This window comes from Calonectris borealis, chromosome 10 (assembly GCF_964195595.1).
Source record: "Calonectris borealis chromosome 10, bCalBor7.hap1.2, whole genome shotgun sequence".
Lineage (NCBI taxonomy): Eukaryota > Metazoa > Chordata > Aves > Procellariiformes > Procellariidae > Calonectris > Calonectris borealis.
The window spans coordinates 16,521,368-16,541,696 of NC_134321.1; the positions used below are offsets into that span (position 1 = coordinate 16,521,368).

The 20,329-nt window shown below is 40.4% G+C and overlaps 1 protein-coding gene across 1 annotated transcript in view; it reads right to left on the reverse strand.

Moving 5' to 3' along the window:
* CACNA1D (calcium voltage-gated channel subunit alpha1 D) overlaps positions 1-17,613 on the reverse strand; it is a 205,188-nt gene extending 187,575 nt beyond the window's left edge. Inside the window, exons 1-3 of the mRNA XM_075158487.1 lie at positions 17,598-17,613; positions 16,867-17,185; positions 14,286-14,391 (exon numbers count right to left, since the gene is read on the reverse strand). Coding sequence (XP_075014588.1) covers positions 14,286-14,391; positions 16,867-17,185; positions 17,598-17,613 — 441 coding nt within the window. The remainder of the gene's footprint in view (positions 1-14,285; positions 14,392-16,866; positions 17,186-17,597) is intronic.
* Between the last annotated feature and the right edge of the window lie 2,716 nt (positions 17,614-20,329).

The following is a 20,329-nucleotide window of genomic DNA, read 5'->3' on the forward strand; positions in this document are numbered from 1 at the left end:
CACCTCAACTTCAAGATACTCTCTAGCCACAAAATAACACATCTACTTTTCTTATGTGTGTAACCATATTCTTTAGAAATACATTTATATTGATAAATGTTGTATGAAGGATATGGATGCATCCTTGGCAATTTAACACTTCTCTAACCGTTAGAAAACAGCTGTTGTACTTGAGCCCTTAAGCACAGAGTTTTAATCTATCTCTTTAAATACTTCCAGTATCCTCAGCCAAGAAATCTATAGTTTTCTTAACTCAGTCATTGTGATCAATTTGCCTGAAGGTTATCTGCTAACACATTTGTATTTTGTTACCTCTACACTTGTTTAAAGGCAAGAAAAAGACAATTCTAATGTGCTTACAGTCCATGTTACTTAACCCTTCACTGGAAACCCTCCATTCACCGACCACCCGCTCGTGTCAAGGCCTCAAAATCATCTGTAAATCTTTACCCTATTTTCACAGGAACAGAACAAAGCATGTGCAAGACAATCTAGCATAGCCTTATCTTTGTTCAAAGAATGGATCAAGCTCATTCAGATTATTTATTAAAACGTGCTATCTCATACCACACTAAAATATACTGTCTTTGTGCAGTTGCTCTTTTAAATTCACTTTCTTTCCATTAGCCTTTCCTGTTGTTGCTTTTCTTCTGATACTTTCTGAAGCAGTCTCATTCACAAACATGGACAAAGGGGACTGCAGGGACCCCTGCACAGAGTCCCTGTGTGGACACTAATTCCAATAGTCAGTGCTCTTCACTCCTGCCCCCTTGCTATGCAACACTATCTAATCCATGCTTTAACTGATTAGCTAACTTTCCTGGAAGCTTCAATGTTAAAAAGTCTCCAGAATTCTGTTTCTCCCACAACTTTTGTCTGAAATTCATTTCCTACCCTGCACTTAATGCCCTATTATTCCTACTTTATACTTCTTTATTTCAAACAATTACTATTACAAAAATGAAACTTTTATCCACCTAGTTATTTCCTTAGTCCGCAAGCTAAAGTCCTTACGTGATTCCAGAATTTGCACTGACCAGTACATAAACAGAGAGGTACAGACATCATCATGCAACACCTCAGCCCTAGCACTCTGAGTAAAACAAGTACTAAGGTCCTGTATTTGAGCTTTCATACATACATTTAAAATAACTATTTGGGGCTAAGAAGTATGTAATATTCGGAGCAATACATTGCTGCTGACAATACCCTTGTCATCCATGTGTCACGTGGTCATGCTAAAAACACCTTCAGTGGAACCATTCCCACCAGTTCACATAAGCATATTTGTGAACACTCAAAATATCATGCTTTCTTTTGCTATGTGCAATTTCTGAATGGGATGTTGCCTGCCTTGGTTTCATTCACAGATCACCTGTTCAAGGAAGTCACTGAACTTCCCACCAAAAAAAACATTGAGGGGTGCTTGTGCTAATATAACAAATAGAAGCTTAACATTAGCATTTTCAGATACACATGAAACACCGTATGGAAGCTTACTGTATCTTCTGAGACATCTAACATTAACTCCCCCAAACTTCCTTTCCTACTGCAGTGACATTTAGGTAAACAGCTTTTGCTGTATCACTATGGGAACGGTGGCTGTTCCTTCTGTTGCTATATTGCCACTACCAATCACTTTTTCTTCGCCAAAATTTGCTGCCAAAACATTCTACGTTCTCAAACTTAAAATACAGCCTCTGATAACAAAATTCATGAGAAAGTGTTCACCAGGAAGTCAGCCAAACCATTTCCAAATAAAGACAAAATAAGAAATTGTTTTAAAAGAACTCCCTAGATATTATTCTGCTGTTCATATGAACCCTATCACCATATCTGAACGTTTCACAGCCTCAAACTTACTTTTCCTTTTGATACCCTTTTAGAGCAGAAAACTATTTTATGGGTGGGAGACTAAAATACTAAAAAGATAAATATCCTGTCCAAGAACACACAAGAAGATAGAGGCAAACTGAAACATTCAGTGCTCATTTCTGAAGTTTTTGGCTAGCATCTTACCTACCTTCTCTCACCCTTTCCTCTATGGCAAGAAACCATTTTATTTCCTTAACCCGCATAATTCAGTGTTCCTCTTAGAGGAGACAAGCAGTTCTGTAAGCATGAAAATTAATAAAGCCTCATCCCTACAGCCTGGCATTGTTTGATGAGTTTTGGTATGACATGTGGGCTCCTGCTAGCCTGCCTTTGGGGGAAAGAGGGAACAAAAAGTTTCTCTCTTCCTGTCCTCAAAAAACATATGAAAATAACTTCGAAATCTTTGTTTCTGCTGTATTTGGTTGAAATCAGATGCTCTCAGAAGTTACAGAGCTCAGAGATATATGCATAGCATGTGACTGCAAAAGCTTTTTTTTTTTGCCCTCCCCCCCGCCCCCCCTTAATAGGAAGCTCCTGGAAGAACAACCTTAGCTACATCACAACTTGTGGCCCATGTATTTTTCATGCACATTAATAAGTGCTCTCAGCCATACTGTGCTTTATGGCACAGTCATATCTCACATGTATGCTTCTCACGTAAGTGTGAGAAGCAGCTGATGATCTTCTACTACAGGAGACAAAGTCCTTTAAAAAAGTCACAGATCTAACCTATGCTGACAGACTAGGTCTGTGCATGCTCAGTCTACCTATGCTCTATCTGCATTAACTGTGGGTGTTAAGCTTGCAAAGCCTCCAGCGAGTTTCACAGTTCAGGGTAAGGTCTTCTTATTGTATTAAGAATACAGACGGCAGGCATGTCTCATCTTAAGATGGGCTTACACCAACACACCCATGACAATGCAAATATAAAACTGAATCATAAGCCAGTAAAATAACACGGCCTCTGCTGAAACCATGTTTTAGGGAATTTCAATTAAATATGGTAGTTTCATTATATTCACGACAAAATACAAAAATTTTTAAGTACCATTCAATTTGGTACTAGAATGTAAAGAAACTTTCCGTTCTATACTATGCCTCGAGAATTATGGCAGCTGAGGCACGTCAACAAGAGACAGAGCTAGCTGCCTCGCACTGCTAATGCAGGCCAGTCAGAGACTTTGTACCTGGAAGTATTCATCTTTGCTCTAGCAGTCAGAGCACAAACTGTAGTAAGCATCATTTAATACCATGAGGCTTTTAGGAACAGTTGGATTAAACATTGTTCCTTTTCATTACTGAATTTTTTAAGTTTAGTTTTTCTGAAGTCAGTGGTGTCAAGAGATTTTGAGACCTTATTTTAATAAATGTACAAAATCTATATAATTTGGTAGGTTGCTTTCTTTCGGCTTCTTCCTTTGCTAGAGCAAGAAATAAATTATTGAATAATAAAAGCTACCTGAACTCAGAACTAGTAAGTCTTCTTGGGATGAAGATAAGCATATAATTACTTAAATATCATTTCATGATGAATGACTGACTTATGCCACACATCATTGGTATGCGTTTTAAAGGATTCTGGATGAGCATTTGAAAAAAATAAGTAATGGCATCATAATAAATCCATCAGAGTGAAAACTGCACTAACAAAATGTCTGATAAACATAATACAGCTTTGGGGTATTTGCTACTCAGTACCTTGGAAGGACTGCATTTTTCTGATTAGCTGAGTGGCGTAAGATGCAATCTTGCTGGAGGCTGCTGCACTGCTGCAGTCACCATCAGGCAACCCAGAAAAGTGTAATTATTAAACTATTGAACCTTATTAATGAATATTTCTGATGTTTATGTTCTTACATTGCAAAGAGCTTTTGTCACAAATGAGTGGTTTTGAGGCCGCTTAAAGAATCACCGGCAAAGGTATCAGCAAAAAGTGATTTTAATAGGAATTTATAAAAGCATGACTTAACAGCATTCGATGGCAAGGTTTACTCTGTTACTCATTACATGGATTATGCACCACCACAGCTTTCCAGCCTTTATGCCATACAAATGTAACTGGCTCTGTATGCTCATTTGTGCCACTGCATGTCCTGTAAAATTTTATTCAAATACAACCTGGTAGCTCAGTACAACATATCTAAGCTGTCAAGTGTGATTAAATTCAACATACCACCTGTTTGGTATCATATGGGTGATGGTGTAAGCCCAGTTGGCAACTAAGCACCACACAGCTACTCGCTCACCCGCCCCCCTCCTCCCCCCCCGGTGGGATGGGGGAGAGAATTGGAAGGGTAGAAGTAAGAAGACTCATGGGTTGAGATAAGAACTTGAAATAAAATAAAATAATAATAACAACCACAAAAAATTGTAATGAAGAGGAAAACAACAAGAGAGAGGAACAAAACAGGAAAAAACACGTGATGCAACCACTCACCACACATTGACCAATGCCCAGCCCAGCCCCAAACAGCAATCATTGCAGCCTGGCCAACTCCCCCCAGCTGTCCTGGCTGTGCCCCCTTCCAGCTTCCTGTGAACCTGGCGGAGCATGGGAAGCTGAAAAGTCCTTGACTTAGTATAAGCACTACTTAGCAACAACTAAAACATCAGTGTGCTATCAGCATTATTCTCATACTAAATCCAAAATACAGCACCAGCTACTAGGAAGAAAATTATCCCAGCCAAAACTAGGAAAATATGAAAAGAGGACAACATGAAAAGAGGACAACTAAAACAATTGGCCAAATGAATCTTCAGGCTGAACTACTTTCCTCAATTAAGATACATCAAATATTAGTTTCTTAGAAAATATGCAATAAAAATAAATTTGAAGATTAAATTCTGATCTTCCGCAAGTTCTTTGTCTAGCATCATCCCTTCTGCTATACTGACCAACACTGATCACAGTTTGTATTATGTGATTTACCACAGTAACAAGTAGCAAGATTCAGATCCTTAATAATGACATTATCAAAAGGTGTAATTCTACAAGCTTTCGAACTTGTAAGCAGCTGTCTACCCACGTGAACAGTGACCACTGTGAAAACCATCATGTAATGGCAACAGAGGAGTTAGACACTGCCCAAACTTTTAGCTATGCAACAAAACTGAAAATGTACATGCATAATACCTTTTAGTATTAAATAAGAGGAAAAAAATCTTGGTCCATAACTATAGAAATAAATCCATACAAATCAATCTGCTCATCATTTCAAAGTTTTATATTACTATCAATCACTACAGTATTATTCTAGAATAATACTCCCTACTAACATTGAACAGGCAAATGATGTATCCTGGTCAGTTGTGTGGATTTCATTGAAAGATGTTATTTTCTTAGTTAAATTTTGAGCATAAATCTCAAATCTTTATTTAAAGTTTGGTTTCAAATGCTGAAGTCAAGCACCTAAATTTCTGATAAGAATCACACTCTGTTTAATCAAGGCATTCTTCAAGAAGAATGGAACTCTAAAAGCACTTTTCTTCATAAAAATGACTATGAAAAAGCACGAACAACAGTAGACTGCTAACTGGTGCTACCAAGTGAATTTTATACAAGCAGGAACAAAGGGCATGCCCGCAATCTCCTCTGAAGGGGAAGGGGAGGATGATACTGTATTTGCAATTCATTAAATGAAAATTTTATTGCAAAGGATTACGCAATAACCAAAAAACCTAACATTGAAAAGCAAATCCATGCTAATTAACATTCCCCCACTATCACTATATATTCATTTAACCTTTCTTCATGGCCCTTCATGGTCCTTCCAGATGGCCCAGAAAAAGAAAGGTTTCGGTGCATGACAGCAGGATAAACAAATTTGAATTCTTGCAAAATGCATGGTAAGCCAAACCACACATTCAATTAACCATCACTGAAAACAGTTTGTCATGAAAGCTCACCAGATTAGAAAATACATTTTAGTTGACCTTAACAGCTACATGAGTCTTTTGAAGTACCCAGGGACTGGCTTTTCGAAAGCACCCAGAACTTCTCCATTTCTGCTCAAATTAAGCAAGCAAGCCTTGAACAGTACTTTCAAAAGCCATGGATCCCAACTCTGTGGTATTTCAAGACACAGCACACACACACAGAGACTGTTCTCAATGCATAATATGCTTCTTATATGAAACATGTTTTTAAAAGAAAGTAAACACCCATATTCTGCCTAACCTAGAGTTAAGATGGGTTTTATACAGCAAATCCAAGTAATATTTGTGGCAATCTGCTTCTGGTGTGGCACTGATACATGGCAACATGTAAAGATTCTCAATTTTATGTGTTCATTTTTTGAGTAAAAACTTCAGAAACAACTTTCAGGGTTTCCTTTAGCATAGCAGCTATTGACATAGAATAAAACTGTAGATTTGTATTTTGTTAAATTTACATGCTCAATATTGGAGGAAATTAGTAATTCACATGGTTTACATAGTCAGTAAACTGGTTTTATTACCTAGGTTTGTTCATGTTTTTTTCAGAGCATTTAAAAATCAACTTTTACTCTATTCCAATAGTTTGTATGAAAAGTACAAACTTCTCACACTCATCTTAAATGCTCACTCTAGATTTGAATTACAACAATTTTAATGTGAAATCTAACTACTTTCCCACCAGCTGTTCAACTGATATAGTAACTAATAAGATTATTATGTGTATTTGGAAGTACACAGATTTACTTTCATTGTGATCAATCTATAAAGTTTTTTTTTTTGCAGGCATACCTTTATCAAGCAGGCAGTAAGGGAAAAGAAGGGCAGAGGGTAGGGAATCACTGCTCTTCACAGCACAATTATACCAGGGAAAAAAAAGCTTTCTACCAGTGCAGCACTATTCTGTTTGGGAGACTGACTTTAGGCTATAATAGAAAAAGAACTCTTCCTGGTGTATGCTGTATCTCCCCAGGCAGTTTGCCAGTGAAGCACTACCAGCAAACCTTTTTAAGGAGAGACAAGCCCTTAGTAGGAATTCCCCACAGGAACAAGCTTGAAACTTTGAACACGGAAAAAACACTTCCTTTCAAATAGGAATGATTAAGTACATCTTTTTGTAAGGCCTTCTGGTTTGGATAACTGAGAAGCTATCTCCGGCATTAAAAAAAAAAAGAGAAATTATTTTTGCAGTGTCATTAACGGAAATCTGTAGAACTAAGTTGCAGACCTTCTTCGCATACTCTTGCACTCCAAACAGCCATTTTCATCTGTGCTGAAGTAGCTAGTTCCTAATTTTGTATTGGGGCACAGAAAATAAAGAAGACCAAGAACTAATCGATGTTATTCCCAAACCTCTACAAACCCAAGTGACCCTCCTACCAGTTGGAAATTGCCAGTCACCTTGGCCATGTCTTCCTTTCAGGAATGCCCCTTTTCCTAAAAATTTCTGTTTCATTCACCACTAGAGATGGACTTGACACATGCAATTATGTTTACCAAAAAATTCAAGAGCTATTTCATGCTACTGGTATAGTGCAGAACAGACAGAATAGGCCTAGGAATTGGCTGCAGGACAAAGTGGGTGTAAAACACTGCCAACTCAGAATTTTCATCTAGTTTGTGTTGTCATGCACACCTAAACATATGATCTGCACTGGTAGAAGACAAAGCAATCCATAATCATTAGCAAATGTGTACTACTGGAAGTTTGGGGCTGCCAGTAGTATAAGAAAATGGAAATATGAAGATAGGGCTGACTACAGAATTATAGTATTTTTTAATAATACCCTTGCAGAAATCTCATGTATTAAGAAATCCTTGCAGTTGTGCAAAGGTTACTTACATGCATACTGTCTGACCTAATAACCATCAAACAGCTTTACTAGTAATTTTCAGAAAGGTAAGTCAGGCTGCTCCAGTAGTTAAATAGTTACTTCATGGTTTTTTTGAATAAGAAAATAGATGCCAGGGTAATCGATGTACATTAAAAATAGCAGAAAAAATATATCAAAACTATCCCTCAGAGCATTTACATATGCATATAAACACAAAAACTGATGAGGAGAGAATTCAAGCCTCTTCATTTTTAAGCCTGCGTGAAAAGAAAAAGGACAGCTCCTACCATTTGTTTTTTTCAAAATTAAACTACTGACTTTCTCTCAGGCCCTCCTGACTACTCATACACAGAGCTATAAACACATTTCACTGACTTGAATCAACATGCAACATAAAATTCCTGTGGTATATCAGTTACAATTAGATCCAATATTTTTGAATCTTTTTTCAAATTAAACTTAATGACATTTTCCCTTACAAAGAATTAATCTAGTGTCTTTAGTACCAGTAGTTAGGTGCTTGGCTAAATATACACAAAACTTTGTAATGTCTCCATCATGTTTTCCCGTATGCAAAATGAAGTATTTTCAGTAGAGTCCAAATTATCTTGCTTCTTTCCTGAAAAGTTTACTTGGGTGATTTTTATACTAGCTAGCAGAGACATTAGGAGAGAGCATTAGCTAAGAATCCAAAAGTAGAAAAAAAATCAGAAACACAGTGACAAAGAATTATTTAAATTGGAAGATGTTCTAAGTGAGGAGAGAGACACACAGGCCTCAAAGACCCCTGAACTGAAAAAGTAAACACAGCAAAGACAGTAGATATATGTAGCAGTCTTTCTAAAATACATCACAGAACATTTAGCAATTAAACAAAAATCTTAAATAATTCTAAATGTGGTTAAAATTAATAACATTCTACAACAATATTTTTATAAGCTATATGTAGAGGATAACTGGGTGCAAGGTAAAAACCAAAAACCTTTTCAATGGATGGATTAATTAGTCATGTGGCTTTAGAACTGAATGAGTCATGGGGTTGCTAATGAGATAAGGATAGGAAGCCTGACACCTCTAAGTCAAAAGTTCAACCAGTTCTTCTCAGAGTACTTTCCTGCTGTGCCCTAGATTGAAGGCACAACTAACAGTTCAGGGACAACACTGGCTTTTCCTATTGCTGGAGGCACTGAAAGATCCACCTAAATCTACTTACAGAGAAAATCTTTGCCTGAAAGATAGGACACAAACAGTTATCTTTCTGTAGCAGTGTCCTCTCACTATGGCGCTCCCAGTCCCAATTGCCTGGGAGAAAGAAGAGGTGTCCAGGACCATCGCCTGACCTGTTCTGTAAGCACAGGCTGGCGAGACCTTCTTTTAATGCAGAACCTCACTCTTTGAGAGGGTGGCAATGACTATCACTGGCAATGGTAGTCAGAAACAAGGCTGAAGCATCCTGCTATCAGGGGCACAGAGTCTTTAATTACCATTAGGTTCCAGCCCTTTATGCATTAGGGTCAAGCCCTTTACTCACATGACTTTGCACTTGCCAATTTGCTGGAATTCATGCAAGTAAGTCTCCCAAAATGCACAGGCTGTCAATCCCTTCTTAAGTAGAAAAGTATCACCAGTGAAAGCCTTCAGGGTCTAGTCACAAGAGATGCAGTACACCCAAAGCAGACTCAACTCAAACTTCAGGGTCTAGTTTTCACAGACTCAGATGAAGATGCCTCCTTACTGTTCACATTTACTTATTTTTTTTAAAAAAAAAGGAAAGAAAAAGAATCACAAAAAATGTCTTAATCGCGGCCAAAATCCAGACTTGTATTGTGCCAGTCTGCTTCACATTGTAAAAAAGCCCAGTGCTAGTCAGACCAATGGGAAAGTCAGTAGGAGGCAAAGCACAGGAGAACAGAACATGGTACAGCAAGATGATACAAGAAAGAAAAACTGAGGTGGGAGAGTGAGATAGAGCAAAGCATGCTGCAGAAGAGGACAAACAGAAGAGTAAACACAGAGGGAAGCCAGAGGGCAGAGACAAAAGATAACAAGAAAGAAAGAAATGAGTGGGAAGTTAACAAAGACAAAAGACATGAAGGGAAATAACATAACACAGATGGGAAAAAAAAAATGGAAGAGACAAACAGAAGAAAGTTATATACAGGAAACCCATCCTGCCAGAAACTGCTTCTTATCAAGCTCAGACAAGAAACACTGCCAAAAGAAGAGCTGAATCAAGCATGGAAAGTTCAGATCACCTGAAACTTCTGAAGACAGATGAAATAAACTACATTAAAATATGAATGAAGTAGCTTATGAGGATTTCATCCCAGAGTACACTGGCCCTGTTCTGCTGTAAGGAAAAAAAAAACCACCCAAAACATTTTAGTTCAATAATAGTTTCACCCACCTACTTGCAGAAGAACTGGGCCCACTTGTGAAAGAATGTTAACTGATTAGGGACTAACTATTAAGTAGAATTCAGGATCAACTTCAATAACTGTTTTTAAAGTTCATTAGTCTGTATTGCACTCTATGCAATACAGAAATACTGAGAACTGCTCCATTCAAAGTACAGAAGAGAAGATGCCTTCCTCCTGCTCTCCCAGCACACACCAGAGACACACATGAAGGTGTTTTAGAAAAAGGATTAGATGAACTTTCCCACAGAACACAGGACTGTAACACTGGCAAGTGGTCAAGCACAGTCCAGTCTGAATTTAACTGCACTTCTGCTTTGTTTGAAATGCATTGTTTTGTATCACCCAGTACTAACACATCATTCTTGAGAGAGATTAAGGATGACCATGAATCCACTGTGGAAGAAGATAGCTATAGCACACCCTCTACTCTCAGAGAATGGCAACAAGGCAAAACAGAAGTCTAAGCTTGTCTATTCAGAAGATGAAAAGACAGATAAAAAACCTAATAATGAAAGAGACTCCTATCCTACAACATCAGTGATTATAATCTGCTTAACTTAGGCACCAATATCATGAAGAAACCCATTCTTGCTTCCTTAAGTTACCATAAGTATCTCATATCTCATAGCATGCTGCTGGCTATCACAAAAACTTCAATAATCACAACTTGCATCTCAGCAAAAATGAATGACCGACACAGAAACACACAATTATCCCCATCCTTACACTTAGCTTGTACTGTCAATTTTCTATAACTGTCTACTGTTCCAAAAACAAGGGTGTAGAACCTTCTCACAGACACCTATCTTAAGATATTTAAGATTAAAAATTGACTCAGATTCAAGAATAACAGATACCCAAGATACATCTTATTTTTAAAAAAGATACATAAATATACATACAATTGACTTACTATTTCTCTTAAGACATATCTACCTGTTTCTCAAAGTGTTTGTTATATTTTTGGTTAATTTGTGCTAAAATTTCTTTTGCCATTACTACTGCAACGTATAACTGACTGTGTTGATTAGATACCACATGTTGAATTCATGAGAAAGTAAGAAAAGGGCTCGCTCACAGCTCAACCGTGGTTAGGTGGTTGACATGGCCAATTGTTTCACTGGCTCAGTCACAGGTGAAGACAGACTCAGAAACTGTATCTCAGGTTTCTCTTACAAGTCTTGGAAATCCCATCATACAGAAGCTGTCTTCTAACATCCTATCACAAATGGGAATGAATACTGTCCACCCTTGGATTGAGGTTGCCATTCCAGGCTTCCTGAAGTCATAAAGAATGAACACTTTGACTGCTCAACTTCTCATATATGCAATCTTCTCCCTAGCCCAAGCAAAACCAGAAGAGTTTCCATTTCTAGTTCCCACTTACCAGTGTTCCACTGGTTTTTGCTCTCTTGTACCATTGCTTCCTCTTTCCATGGCTGATGACAAATTATGTATATTTTGTATTTGCAAAAAAAATCCACATGCATAAATATTTAATTTTTCTGTTTACAAATTAAAAAAAATATGAGCCAGTTCAGCTAGCTGATGGAAAGCAATTAATCTATTCAACTCAATGATGCAACATTGATTTACTCCCTAAGAACCAAGCCCCAGATATAAAATCCATATGCAAAGTAAAATATATAAAGCTGAACTTTTGGGTTTTACATAATAAGGAAGTGAAGGCAGTGGAGGCAGAGCATGTTCCTGTTCCTCACTCTGGTCTCTCCCCGCAAAGGCATGAAGTGACAGAAGTGCTGCAACCTGTACAGTGTCAATGGGTGCCTGTGTCCAGAGAGAGGACAGTGGGGAGAAGAAGCTGTGGGGTTGATAGCACCAAACACCTGGGCTGGAAGGAGAGAGGAGATTATCTTATTCTCCTCAACTTTTGAATTTGAATTAAAGCCAGAGTGGGGTACAGTCTCCTAGCAAGCGTAGGGCTCATGGAAGACAAACATAGAATCATTATAGAATCATAGAATCATTAAGGTTGGAAAAGACCTCTAAGATCAAGTCCAACCGTCAAACATGTCTACATGCAGGGGGCTAAAATCCTACCAAACCTATTCATAAGATTTAATACTGATTTTTAAGATTTGGTCTGGTTGTTAGACCAGTATCACAAAAGATCTGAACATTATTCAACAGAATAATTTCTACTTCCACTCTAAGACAACTGACAGCCCTCTCTCTCAAATATGTATCTATACATACACTTCAAGCACCAGGAAACGCATGCTCAGGCAGGTTCCCAAGCAACCCTGAAGATTTCTAACTCAGCTCTTCTACGATATTCCCTCACAGTATGCTTGAATCCACACTAAGAGTTCAACAAAGGAAGTGGGTCTACACTAGGAAAAATGTCAGTGAAATACCAGAGGAAGATACGTGAACTCAGATCACTGGTTAGTGTATCTCATTATATAGAACCTTAGTTGTAAGAAAAGCCAACGCTGCTCATTACAAAACTATTTATTTTATTAGATCAGGTACACAGGATGTGCCTGTGTGTTCCCTTATCCTGCTTAAATCTGTCCTAGCACCTGAAAGTACATTGTCAGGATAAATTCTGTTCTCTGAGCAAACTTAGTGGAATTACTCAACATCAGTATAAACAGGATGCAAATTTAAATGGGAATTTGAGAGAATTTAAATGGCCAAGAAAACTTTTCATACATATAATTGGGGGTGTTCAAGATTCTTTCTACTGAAAATGGATAAGGATCTTTTACTAAAAAAAAAATGTAATTTATTTTTGCTTAGACTAACCTGGCCACATTAGATAAAAAAAGAAAAACCATCAGGGATGAAAAAGTCCATTTCTTTCTAAATACTAGCACACTGTAGAATTAGGTCAGAAATACCAGACGTTAGCCTAACAAAACTAATGCTAAAAACATTTCTTTCAGAATGATTAGCCTCTGACACAAATAACCGCTTTACCCTTTTCATGTAACACTTTATGAAATTGGTTATTAGTGGATCTCCTGATGGATTGTTAGCTATGGAGATTTGTGCCCTGAATTTCTCAGGGGAAAAAAAAAAAACAAAGGAGAGGTAAAGACTGATGGTTGGATAGATACACAGCTGCATAAATCGTTCTTTATATTGACCTGAATTATTCTGCCTCTCGCCAGCATTTTTTATTGTCCATCTTTGCTTAATCTTGATAAACAAAAAATAGATCATATGCACAGAATAATTACTTTTAGGAAAATAAACAAGCTTACACGCCACAAATTACACAAACATGTTCATAAATAGAAGACCTCATATCAACCTAAATTTTCCATGTAAAATAATCCAAAATTACCTACTTACTGGTATCCAATTCTTTATTTCGTGAACAAACCTCCCCTCTCCCCCCCCCTCCCCACAAAAAAAAAAGGAAGTCACATGCAGATTTTGAGTGCACAGGACCATTGAACTCCACTATTTCAAGATGGTGTTTAGTATAAACAATGAAATAATTGCAATGTAATTCAATATTACCCTTGAGTGTGGTAGACTTTATAAGTTTTAATAAAATAGAGAATTAAGACAAAATTAGTTTTCATTATATGTTTTCAAGCACAACGCTAATATGCTGTTTTCAATTGAAATACATCTCTACACACTACTTATTGCAGTACCATCCCTTTTTGAAAGGCCACTTATACCAGCAGTGACTGCTTTTAAAATTCACATTGATGTTCCTATCACTTTACAATGTATTAATGTAAAATTTCCCACCATCCTCTCATTAAAAACTAAAATATCTAGTAAAATATAGAGCTAAATAACACCATTAAAAATTGAAAACAGACTATACAAGTATACTAGGAAAGGCAGTAAAACTTCAGAAGGACTGAAACAAGTGTCAGAAACACAGTAAAAGCTAGTAAATATATTTAATCAATATAATAGAAATTCAAATTAAAGTTTTTATACTACACAAATATATATGTACATGCAGCATAATATTAATGTACATTCCCCTCCAAAGAATATCACTGGTGAAAAATCTTAAACACATGACATAAGGGAGCGCATATTAAAACTGGGAAAAAACCCAAAGCAATTCCATATACATTTTATTTTAAAGTATCACTATATATCAATTTTTTTTTTAACTAAAATTATCTATACTTAATACAGTCTCAAATACTAGCAGCTAATTGTGACCATCAACTTAAAAGTACAGCAAACAAATATAAAATAAAAACTCGAGAGTACTTACCAAATTATGATTAGTTGAATTAGAATCATCTTCTGGGAATGGGATGTAAACAGCTAAGGCCACACAATTGGCAAAAATAGACAGTAGTATAAATATGTCAAATGGTCTGGAAAATTTTGTTAAGGAATTCATGAATTATGAGTATCTACAAACTTTTAAGTCTAGTTCTCCTTTCAGCATCAACACTTGTAAAACAAGTCTTACTTTTAAGGCAATCAGTTGACTGATAACTGTGACAAACACTTCATCACCTTTTGTTACATCATTATACCATATTATTTTCCATCACAATGATCTTTCAACATCCTCTTCTTTTTGAAAAAAAGATAAGACTATTACTCTTGCTGCCACAGAGCACTTCATATTAAATTCCAGAGATGAATATAATTATACACTCTTAAATCAATATGTGGGTCACCATGATGGGTAAGGAATACTTACTGAGCTCTTCTGTCCTCATGTGCTCCCATAAGTCTCATTAATGTTAACAGAAATGTGTTTGTCCAAAGCGGGAAAATCATTTGGGATCTAGTTCATAGTAGGATATGAGAAAGAGTTGCAGCAAATCACAACTGTTCTCCTGTATGAGAGCTGGAAAGCTGTACAATGGACACAGGAAAATTCTGAACCCCTCTTCAAGTCCCTGACAGCTCGACTTCTGAACAATTTTGCTATGGCCAGGACAGATGAATGTTTGGGTGAGTAGACTGGGGAATAGAATATCATTACCTGCTTGGCAGCCATGCATACTGAGAGGCTATAGGCTTTCGCACTGACAATAGCATGAATTGCAGCTGCACTTTTTATACTATATCTGGATGACAGCAGTTGAAACCTGGAGATACCTTTTGTCTTCCAGAAAGAAAAATACTTCTTAAAATTCATGCCTATGAAGTTCATCCTTCAGTTTATCACTAATTTGCCTTTCCCCTAAAGTATCTCATTATTTTCTTGTAACTACAAACACAGAGGTACCCAGATGAACCTATTCAGGGAAGTTTGAAAGGGAGTATTTTGGGCTTTAGCTATGATTTTTGACATCCTTTCCTCAATTGAATGCACAACTTCCTGATATGTGTCCATAAGAGTTCCATAAAAGACTGAGGGAAGAGTATTGAATATACTCAGAAGCATATTTTTGTCAGTTTAAAATATTTTTCCTGGGGGAAAAAAAAACCCTCCTACAAAGCCCATGTGTCCCTTAAGATCTGTTAAATTTTGTGGACCTACAAAAAGTTTGTCACCTCAAGGGCTGAGTTTATGTTCACAAAGCCTATCAACATCAGTAAGTGCTGTGTTGTGTACAAAATAAAGTTACAACACACATCTTAACATGCAGCATTCTCCAGACTGAAATGAACAAATGATACCAGCGCAAGATTGACAACCTTGTTTTATGATAGTGCTACTGGGACAAATTCTGCCCTGAGTTATTCCACTCTAGATCCATAATAATTTCATTTAACTGACCTTAGCCAAGGAGAGGCCAATTTACTGAAATTAGTTGGACTTCTACCAGTTTAAATGAAAGCAGAATCTTTAATTTGCAATTGAATTATGTTCAAAGAATTGAAAAAAAACAAGCCCTAAAAATGACTAACAGTTCCTATTGCCAGGTTGGCTGTTCTGCTTAAAGTAACAAAATGAGTTTTACTTCAGTAATCTACTCTCTTGAACAGCTGTTTCCTATTACAGGGATGTTGCCATGGCTAATAGGCAAACATTTCTCTCCTCATACCTCAACAAAACTATTCTCTATTTCAAACCTTTTCTTGAGAATTAAATAATATACCAAATCAACATGCTATCCGTTCTTGCCAAAGAAATCCACATACTTCCACATCACAATGAACTAAAGATAAAGCAATCCTTCCCAGCATACAGGTCATCATGAAGACAGGCCAGTATATCTGATCTCTTATCTACCGATTTACATGCTTCCAAATATGTTTGGTGGTAGGCATATGTTGTAAAAGTTCGTAAGATTAATATATTTCAGACACTTGTATGTACTTAGAGCGAGTCCTGGGCTTAACTAAGAAATCTTCCCTACTTTTAGTACTTGGAAAAATAATCTTTTTAAAAAGATTTCTACATCTGACTCATTTGCCCTGATGGCAATACACCAAATTGCAATATGGAAGATACAGGTTTGACATCTTAGGTCATCTCCCAATTAACACTGCTACAGGCACTCCTATCCATTCAACCTTATCTGGAAGGACAACAAATGCAATACAGAGATTTGCTGGAATATAATGTAAGCTTGTAACTTTAAAAAGCTCTGAAAATGTTCCCCTATCTCCTCCAAGAAAAAAGGAACAGCTATGAGCTCTTCTCCGACTTCGAACTACTTCAGTAAAATGATATTCTATGTCATTATGACACAAATTAAGAGGATATCTTTAACAGCACTTTAAGCAAAATTAACGACCATCAACATTAATGACAGTTACCCACACGTGCAAGCAAACTAATGTGTTAGCTGTGATGCTATAAGAGATGCTGTAAAACAATCCCCTTGATACATTCAGAAAACGCAAGGAACAGATGGTAAAAATGAAACTGCATCAAAGGATACTTCCATTCTACTAGACTAATGCAGGCTCTTCGTATTGGGTTGTTGAGGGATAAACAGAAAAGGGCACGGGGTGGCCGACTATTAGACGTATTACCCTGTTTTTTGCTCTTGGCATATTGCTGGCGTTTTCTTTGGGACAGAGATCCTACAGGCTGAGTTGTGGTGGTACTCATATTTTGGGCAGCCTTTGCTTGTCTAGCAGCATCAATTGCAGCTTGCCAAGATAGAACAGTTTGCTTGGATGGTGCTGAACTGTTTGCCTGAATAGCTGGTCCGTCACCAGGGAGAGGAATTCTGGTGCTACTTGCATAGTTCGCCTCTGTGGGACAAAAGAAAAAAGTACTCGGTTATAATCTTTTATGCTAAAATATGTCACAATATTTCTGACAAAGATTATTTTAAGACCTCTGGGCAGTGTGATGCTTCTATTACATATACTACAGAGCACAATTGTATGCATATACATGTGTGATTGAACAGTAGTAAAAAATGCTCAGGAATCAGTATTATAACTTCAAGTTTAATCCAAGCGTCAAGACAAGTGCTACACAAACATCTCACATTTTGATTCTTCCACTTACTGCGTTTTTTCCTAACTGGATGGCAGCTTTTCTGTCACCACATTTATCCAATAAAACATAGCTACTCCTTAAGATCAACTTTGCTGTAGTACCTTAGCATTTACTATTTTCTCACTTCATTTTGGTCAAAAAAGTAGTTGTTTAAAATACTTTGTTCAATATACATTGTTCAACTAAGAATAGTCAACACTATGGGGGGAGGGGGAAGTCCTGTAAGCAAGTTAAATCTTGCCCTGATCTGCATTTTCAAAGAAAAAATGCGTGGATGCCTCCCACAAGTGAAAAATCCAGTATTGTCTGCTGATAAACATGTTCATAAAGCACTGGTAACTTTCACATTAGAAATTACAACCATGAAACCACTGTAAAGGGATGGGGTTTGTTTTTGCTTTTTCACAAGGATTTACAAAATAAACTGCACCTTCCAAATAATAATAAAGTCTTCGACCCAGATGACAGCAAAGAAGGCAAAACACCACCTCCTCGCAAGGATCTTTCCTCGCGAGCTCTTTGACTAGAGCAGCAGAGTCTACTCCTACATGCACCTGTAGGAAGGAGAGACTCCTAAGTGAAATTCAAAACTTGGAGATGTCTGGGTGGGAAAAAAAATGGAGGAACGGCACCATATACGTGCTGGGAATTAGGGCTGGCAGGCGGGATGACTGTGAAACCGATCTACCCGGGCAGGAGAGAAAAATAGCTCCCCAGCGATCGCTACTCGGCAAACAGGGGAGACCCACAAGAAGCACCCCCCTCTTTTTCTAGACGGGGGGAAAACAGACAACGAGAAGGACGCGAGGGCCACGAACATGCGTGGATGCGGACGAGCCCGGCCTCAGCCGCCGCTTCCCGCCGCCCCGCTCCGCTCGCGCCCCTGCCTGCGTGAGGGGCGGCAGCGCGCGCCGGGGGCGAGGGGACGCGGGCGCACTAAGATGGCTCCCTGGGATGGCGGCGCGGGCGGGGGGTCACTCCGGGGCTCGCGCTCGTCGCCCACGGAGGCGGCCGAGCTGCCGCGGGGACCCGGCACCAGCGCGGCGAGCGCTGGCCAGCGGCGAGCGGGCGGCGCATCAACAGCTGGGTGACAGGGGAGGCAGTGCCGCCTCCGGGGCGGGCTGACACCGGGGCAAAGGTGGGAATTTTATCTCCAACATTTTTCCAAAGCACCCCTGCTCCCCCCCCTCCGCCTTTTTTTTTTTTTTTTTTAATAAGAAAAGCATTGGCGCAGCCATCTCCCCCGCCTTCCGCCTGCCCTTTGGGATGCCATGAAACGTGGCTCGGCGCAAATAAACCACCCACCCAGCCATCTATCTATCCATCGTCTTTTTAAATCAATACTTGAAAGGGAAACAAAACCCGGGTGCCTGCGTTCCCCGGGGGAGCCCCTGGCCCCCCGCAGGGGCAAAACCACAAACTTACTGCTAATTGAGGAGAGGGGAATCATTTAAAAACAACAGTGGGGATGTGACAGCGCAGGAGCCCGTCAGCGGAGGGGGTTAGCGCTGAGGAGCGCCGCGTCCCGCCCCCGTGCGCCCCGGCAGGGCAGGGGGCCGAGCACATCGCACCCACCGCCCTGCCCTAACCCCTCGCTGCCCTCCCGCTCCGGCGCGGGGAACCGCATCTCCGGGCAGGTTTATCCACAATTACACAAATAAGAGGGAAACGTAGCCCAAGCCGTGTCCTTCCCCAGCGCAGCCAGCTGACATCAATGGCCTCGGGGCAACAGACAGACACGCATCAAACCGCTCCCGTGTTGGTCACACGGCGAGGGCAGCACCTTATCTCGCCTTTACCTTATCCCCTGCCCTTCCCGAACCGAGCCGCTCATCCCCATCCCAAACCTACCCCATCCTCAACCCCTTCCCTAATCCCCCCCAATCCCCGACTCCCAAATCCCTCATAAATCCTCCCCCGCTCCCCCCTCCCTCCCCTCAGCTCCGGCTCTTACCTTCTGGGTGCTGCTCCGGCTGCTGCTGGTGGTGCATTATTCTCACTTTCTCCAGTGTGTGAGAGGAAAATGAAAAAAACAAAAAAGGGCAGAGACGCCCCGCACCCCACCCCGAGCCAGGTGTGCGCTGCCCCCTGCGCTCCCGCTACCCGACCCCCATGGTAGTGACTAGCGACGCGCGAGGGGCTGCTGCTCCTCCTCCTCCTCCTGCTGATGCTTCGCCGCTGCCAAATCCCTCAGAGTTTGGGCCAACATGACACTCACATCCGGGTGACACGGGATCTCTCCATCCCTAGCAACCCGACTGCTGCTGCTGCCGCCTGCTCCTTAGTCCCCCTCCTGCTGCTGCCTGCTCCTCGATCCCCCTCCCCCTGCTGCTGCTGCCTGCTCCTCGGTCCCCCTCCTCCTGCTGCTGCTGCCGCCGCCTGCTCCTCAGTCCCCCTCCTCCTGCTGCTGCCGCCTGCTCCTCAGTCCCCCTCCTCCTGCTGCTGCTTGCCGCCGCCACAGGGTTAACTCCCTCGCTGCTGCCACCGCCACCTGCTGCTGCCGCGCTCCCGCGGCCGGGCCGGGCGGGGGCGCGGAGCCGCTCTCTAATCGCCCGGAGCTCCGGCAGCCACAAATAGAGCTGCCGCCGCCGCCGCCTTAACCCCTCTACTGTCGCCTTAACCCCTTCGCCGCCGCGCAGCCGCTCCCGCCGGCCGGGCTCCCGCCCCACACGCCGCCTCACCTGCTTCCCGCCCCTTAGCGCTCCCTCAGGTACCGCTGCCCCTCAGCCGCGCCTCCCCGCCACCGCTAGCCCCTGCCCCCCGGTCGCCACGTCCCGGCCGAGGCCCCGTTCCCTCAGGCCGTCCGGGTCCGCGCAGCGTCCCGCGCACCCCGCCCGCCCTCAGCGCCTTCCCCTCCCGTCCGACTCGCGCTGCCCCACAGGGCAGGTGCC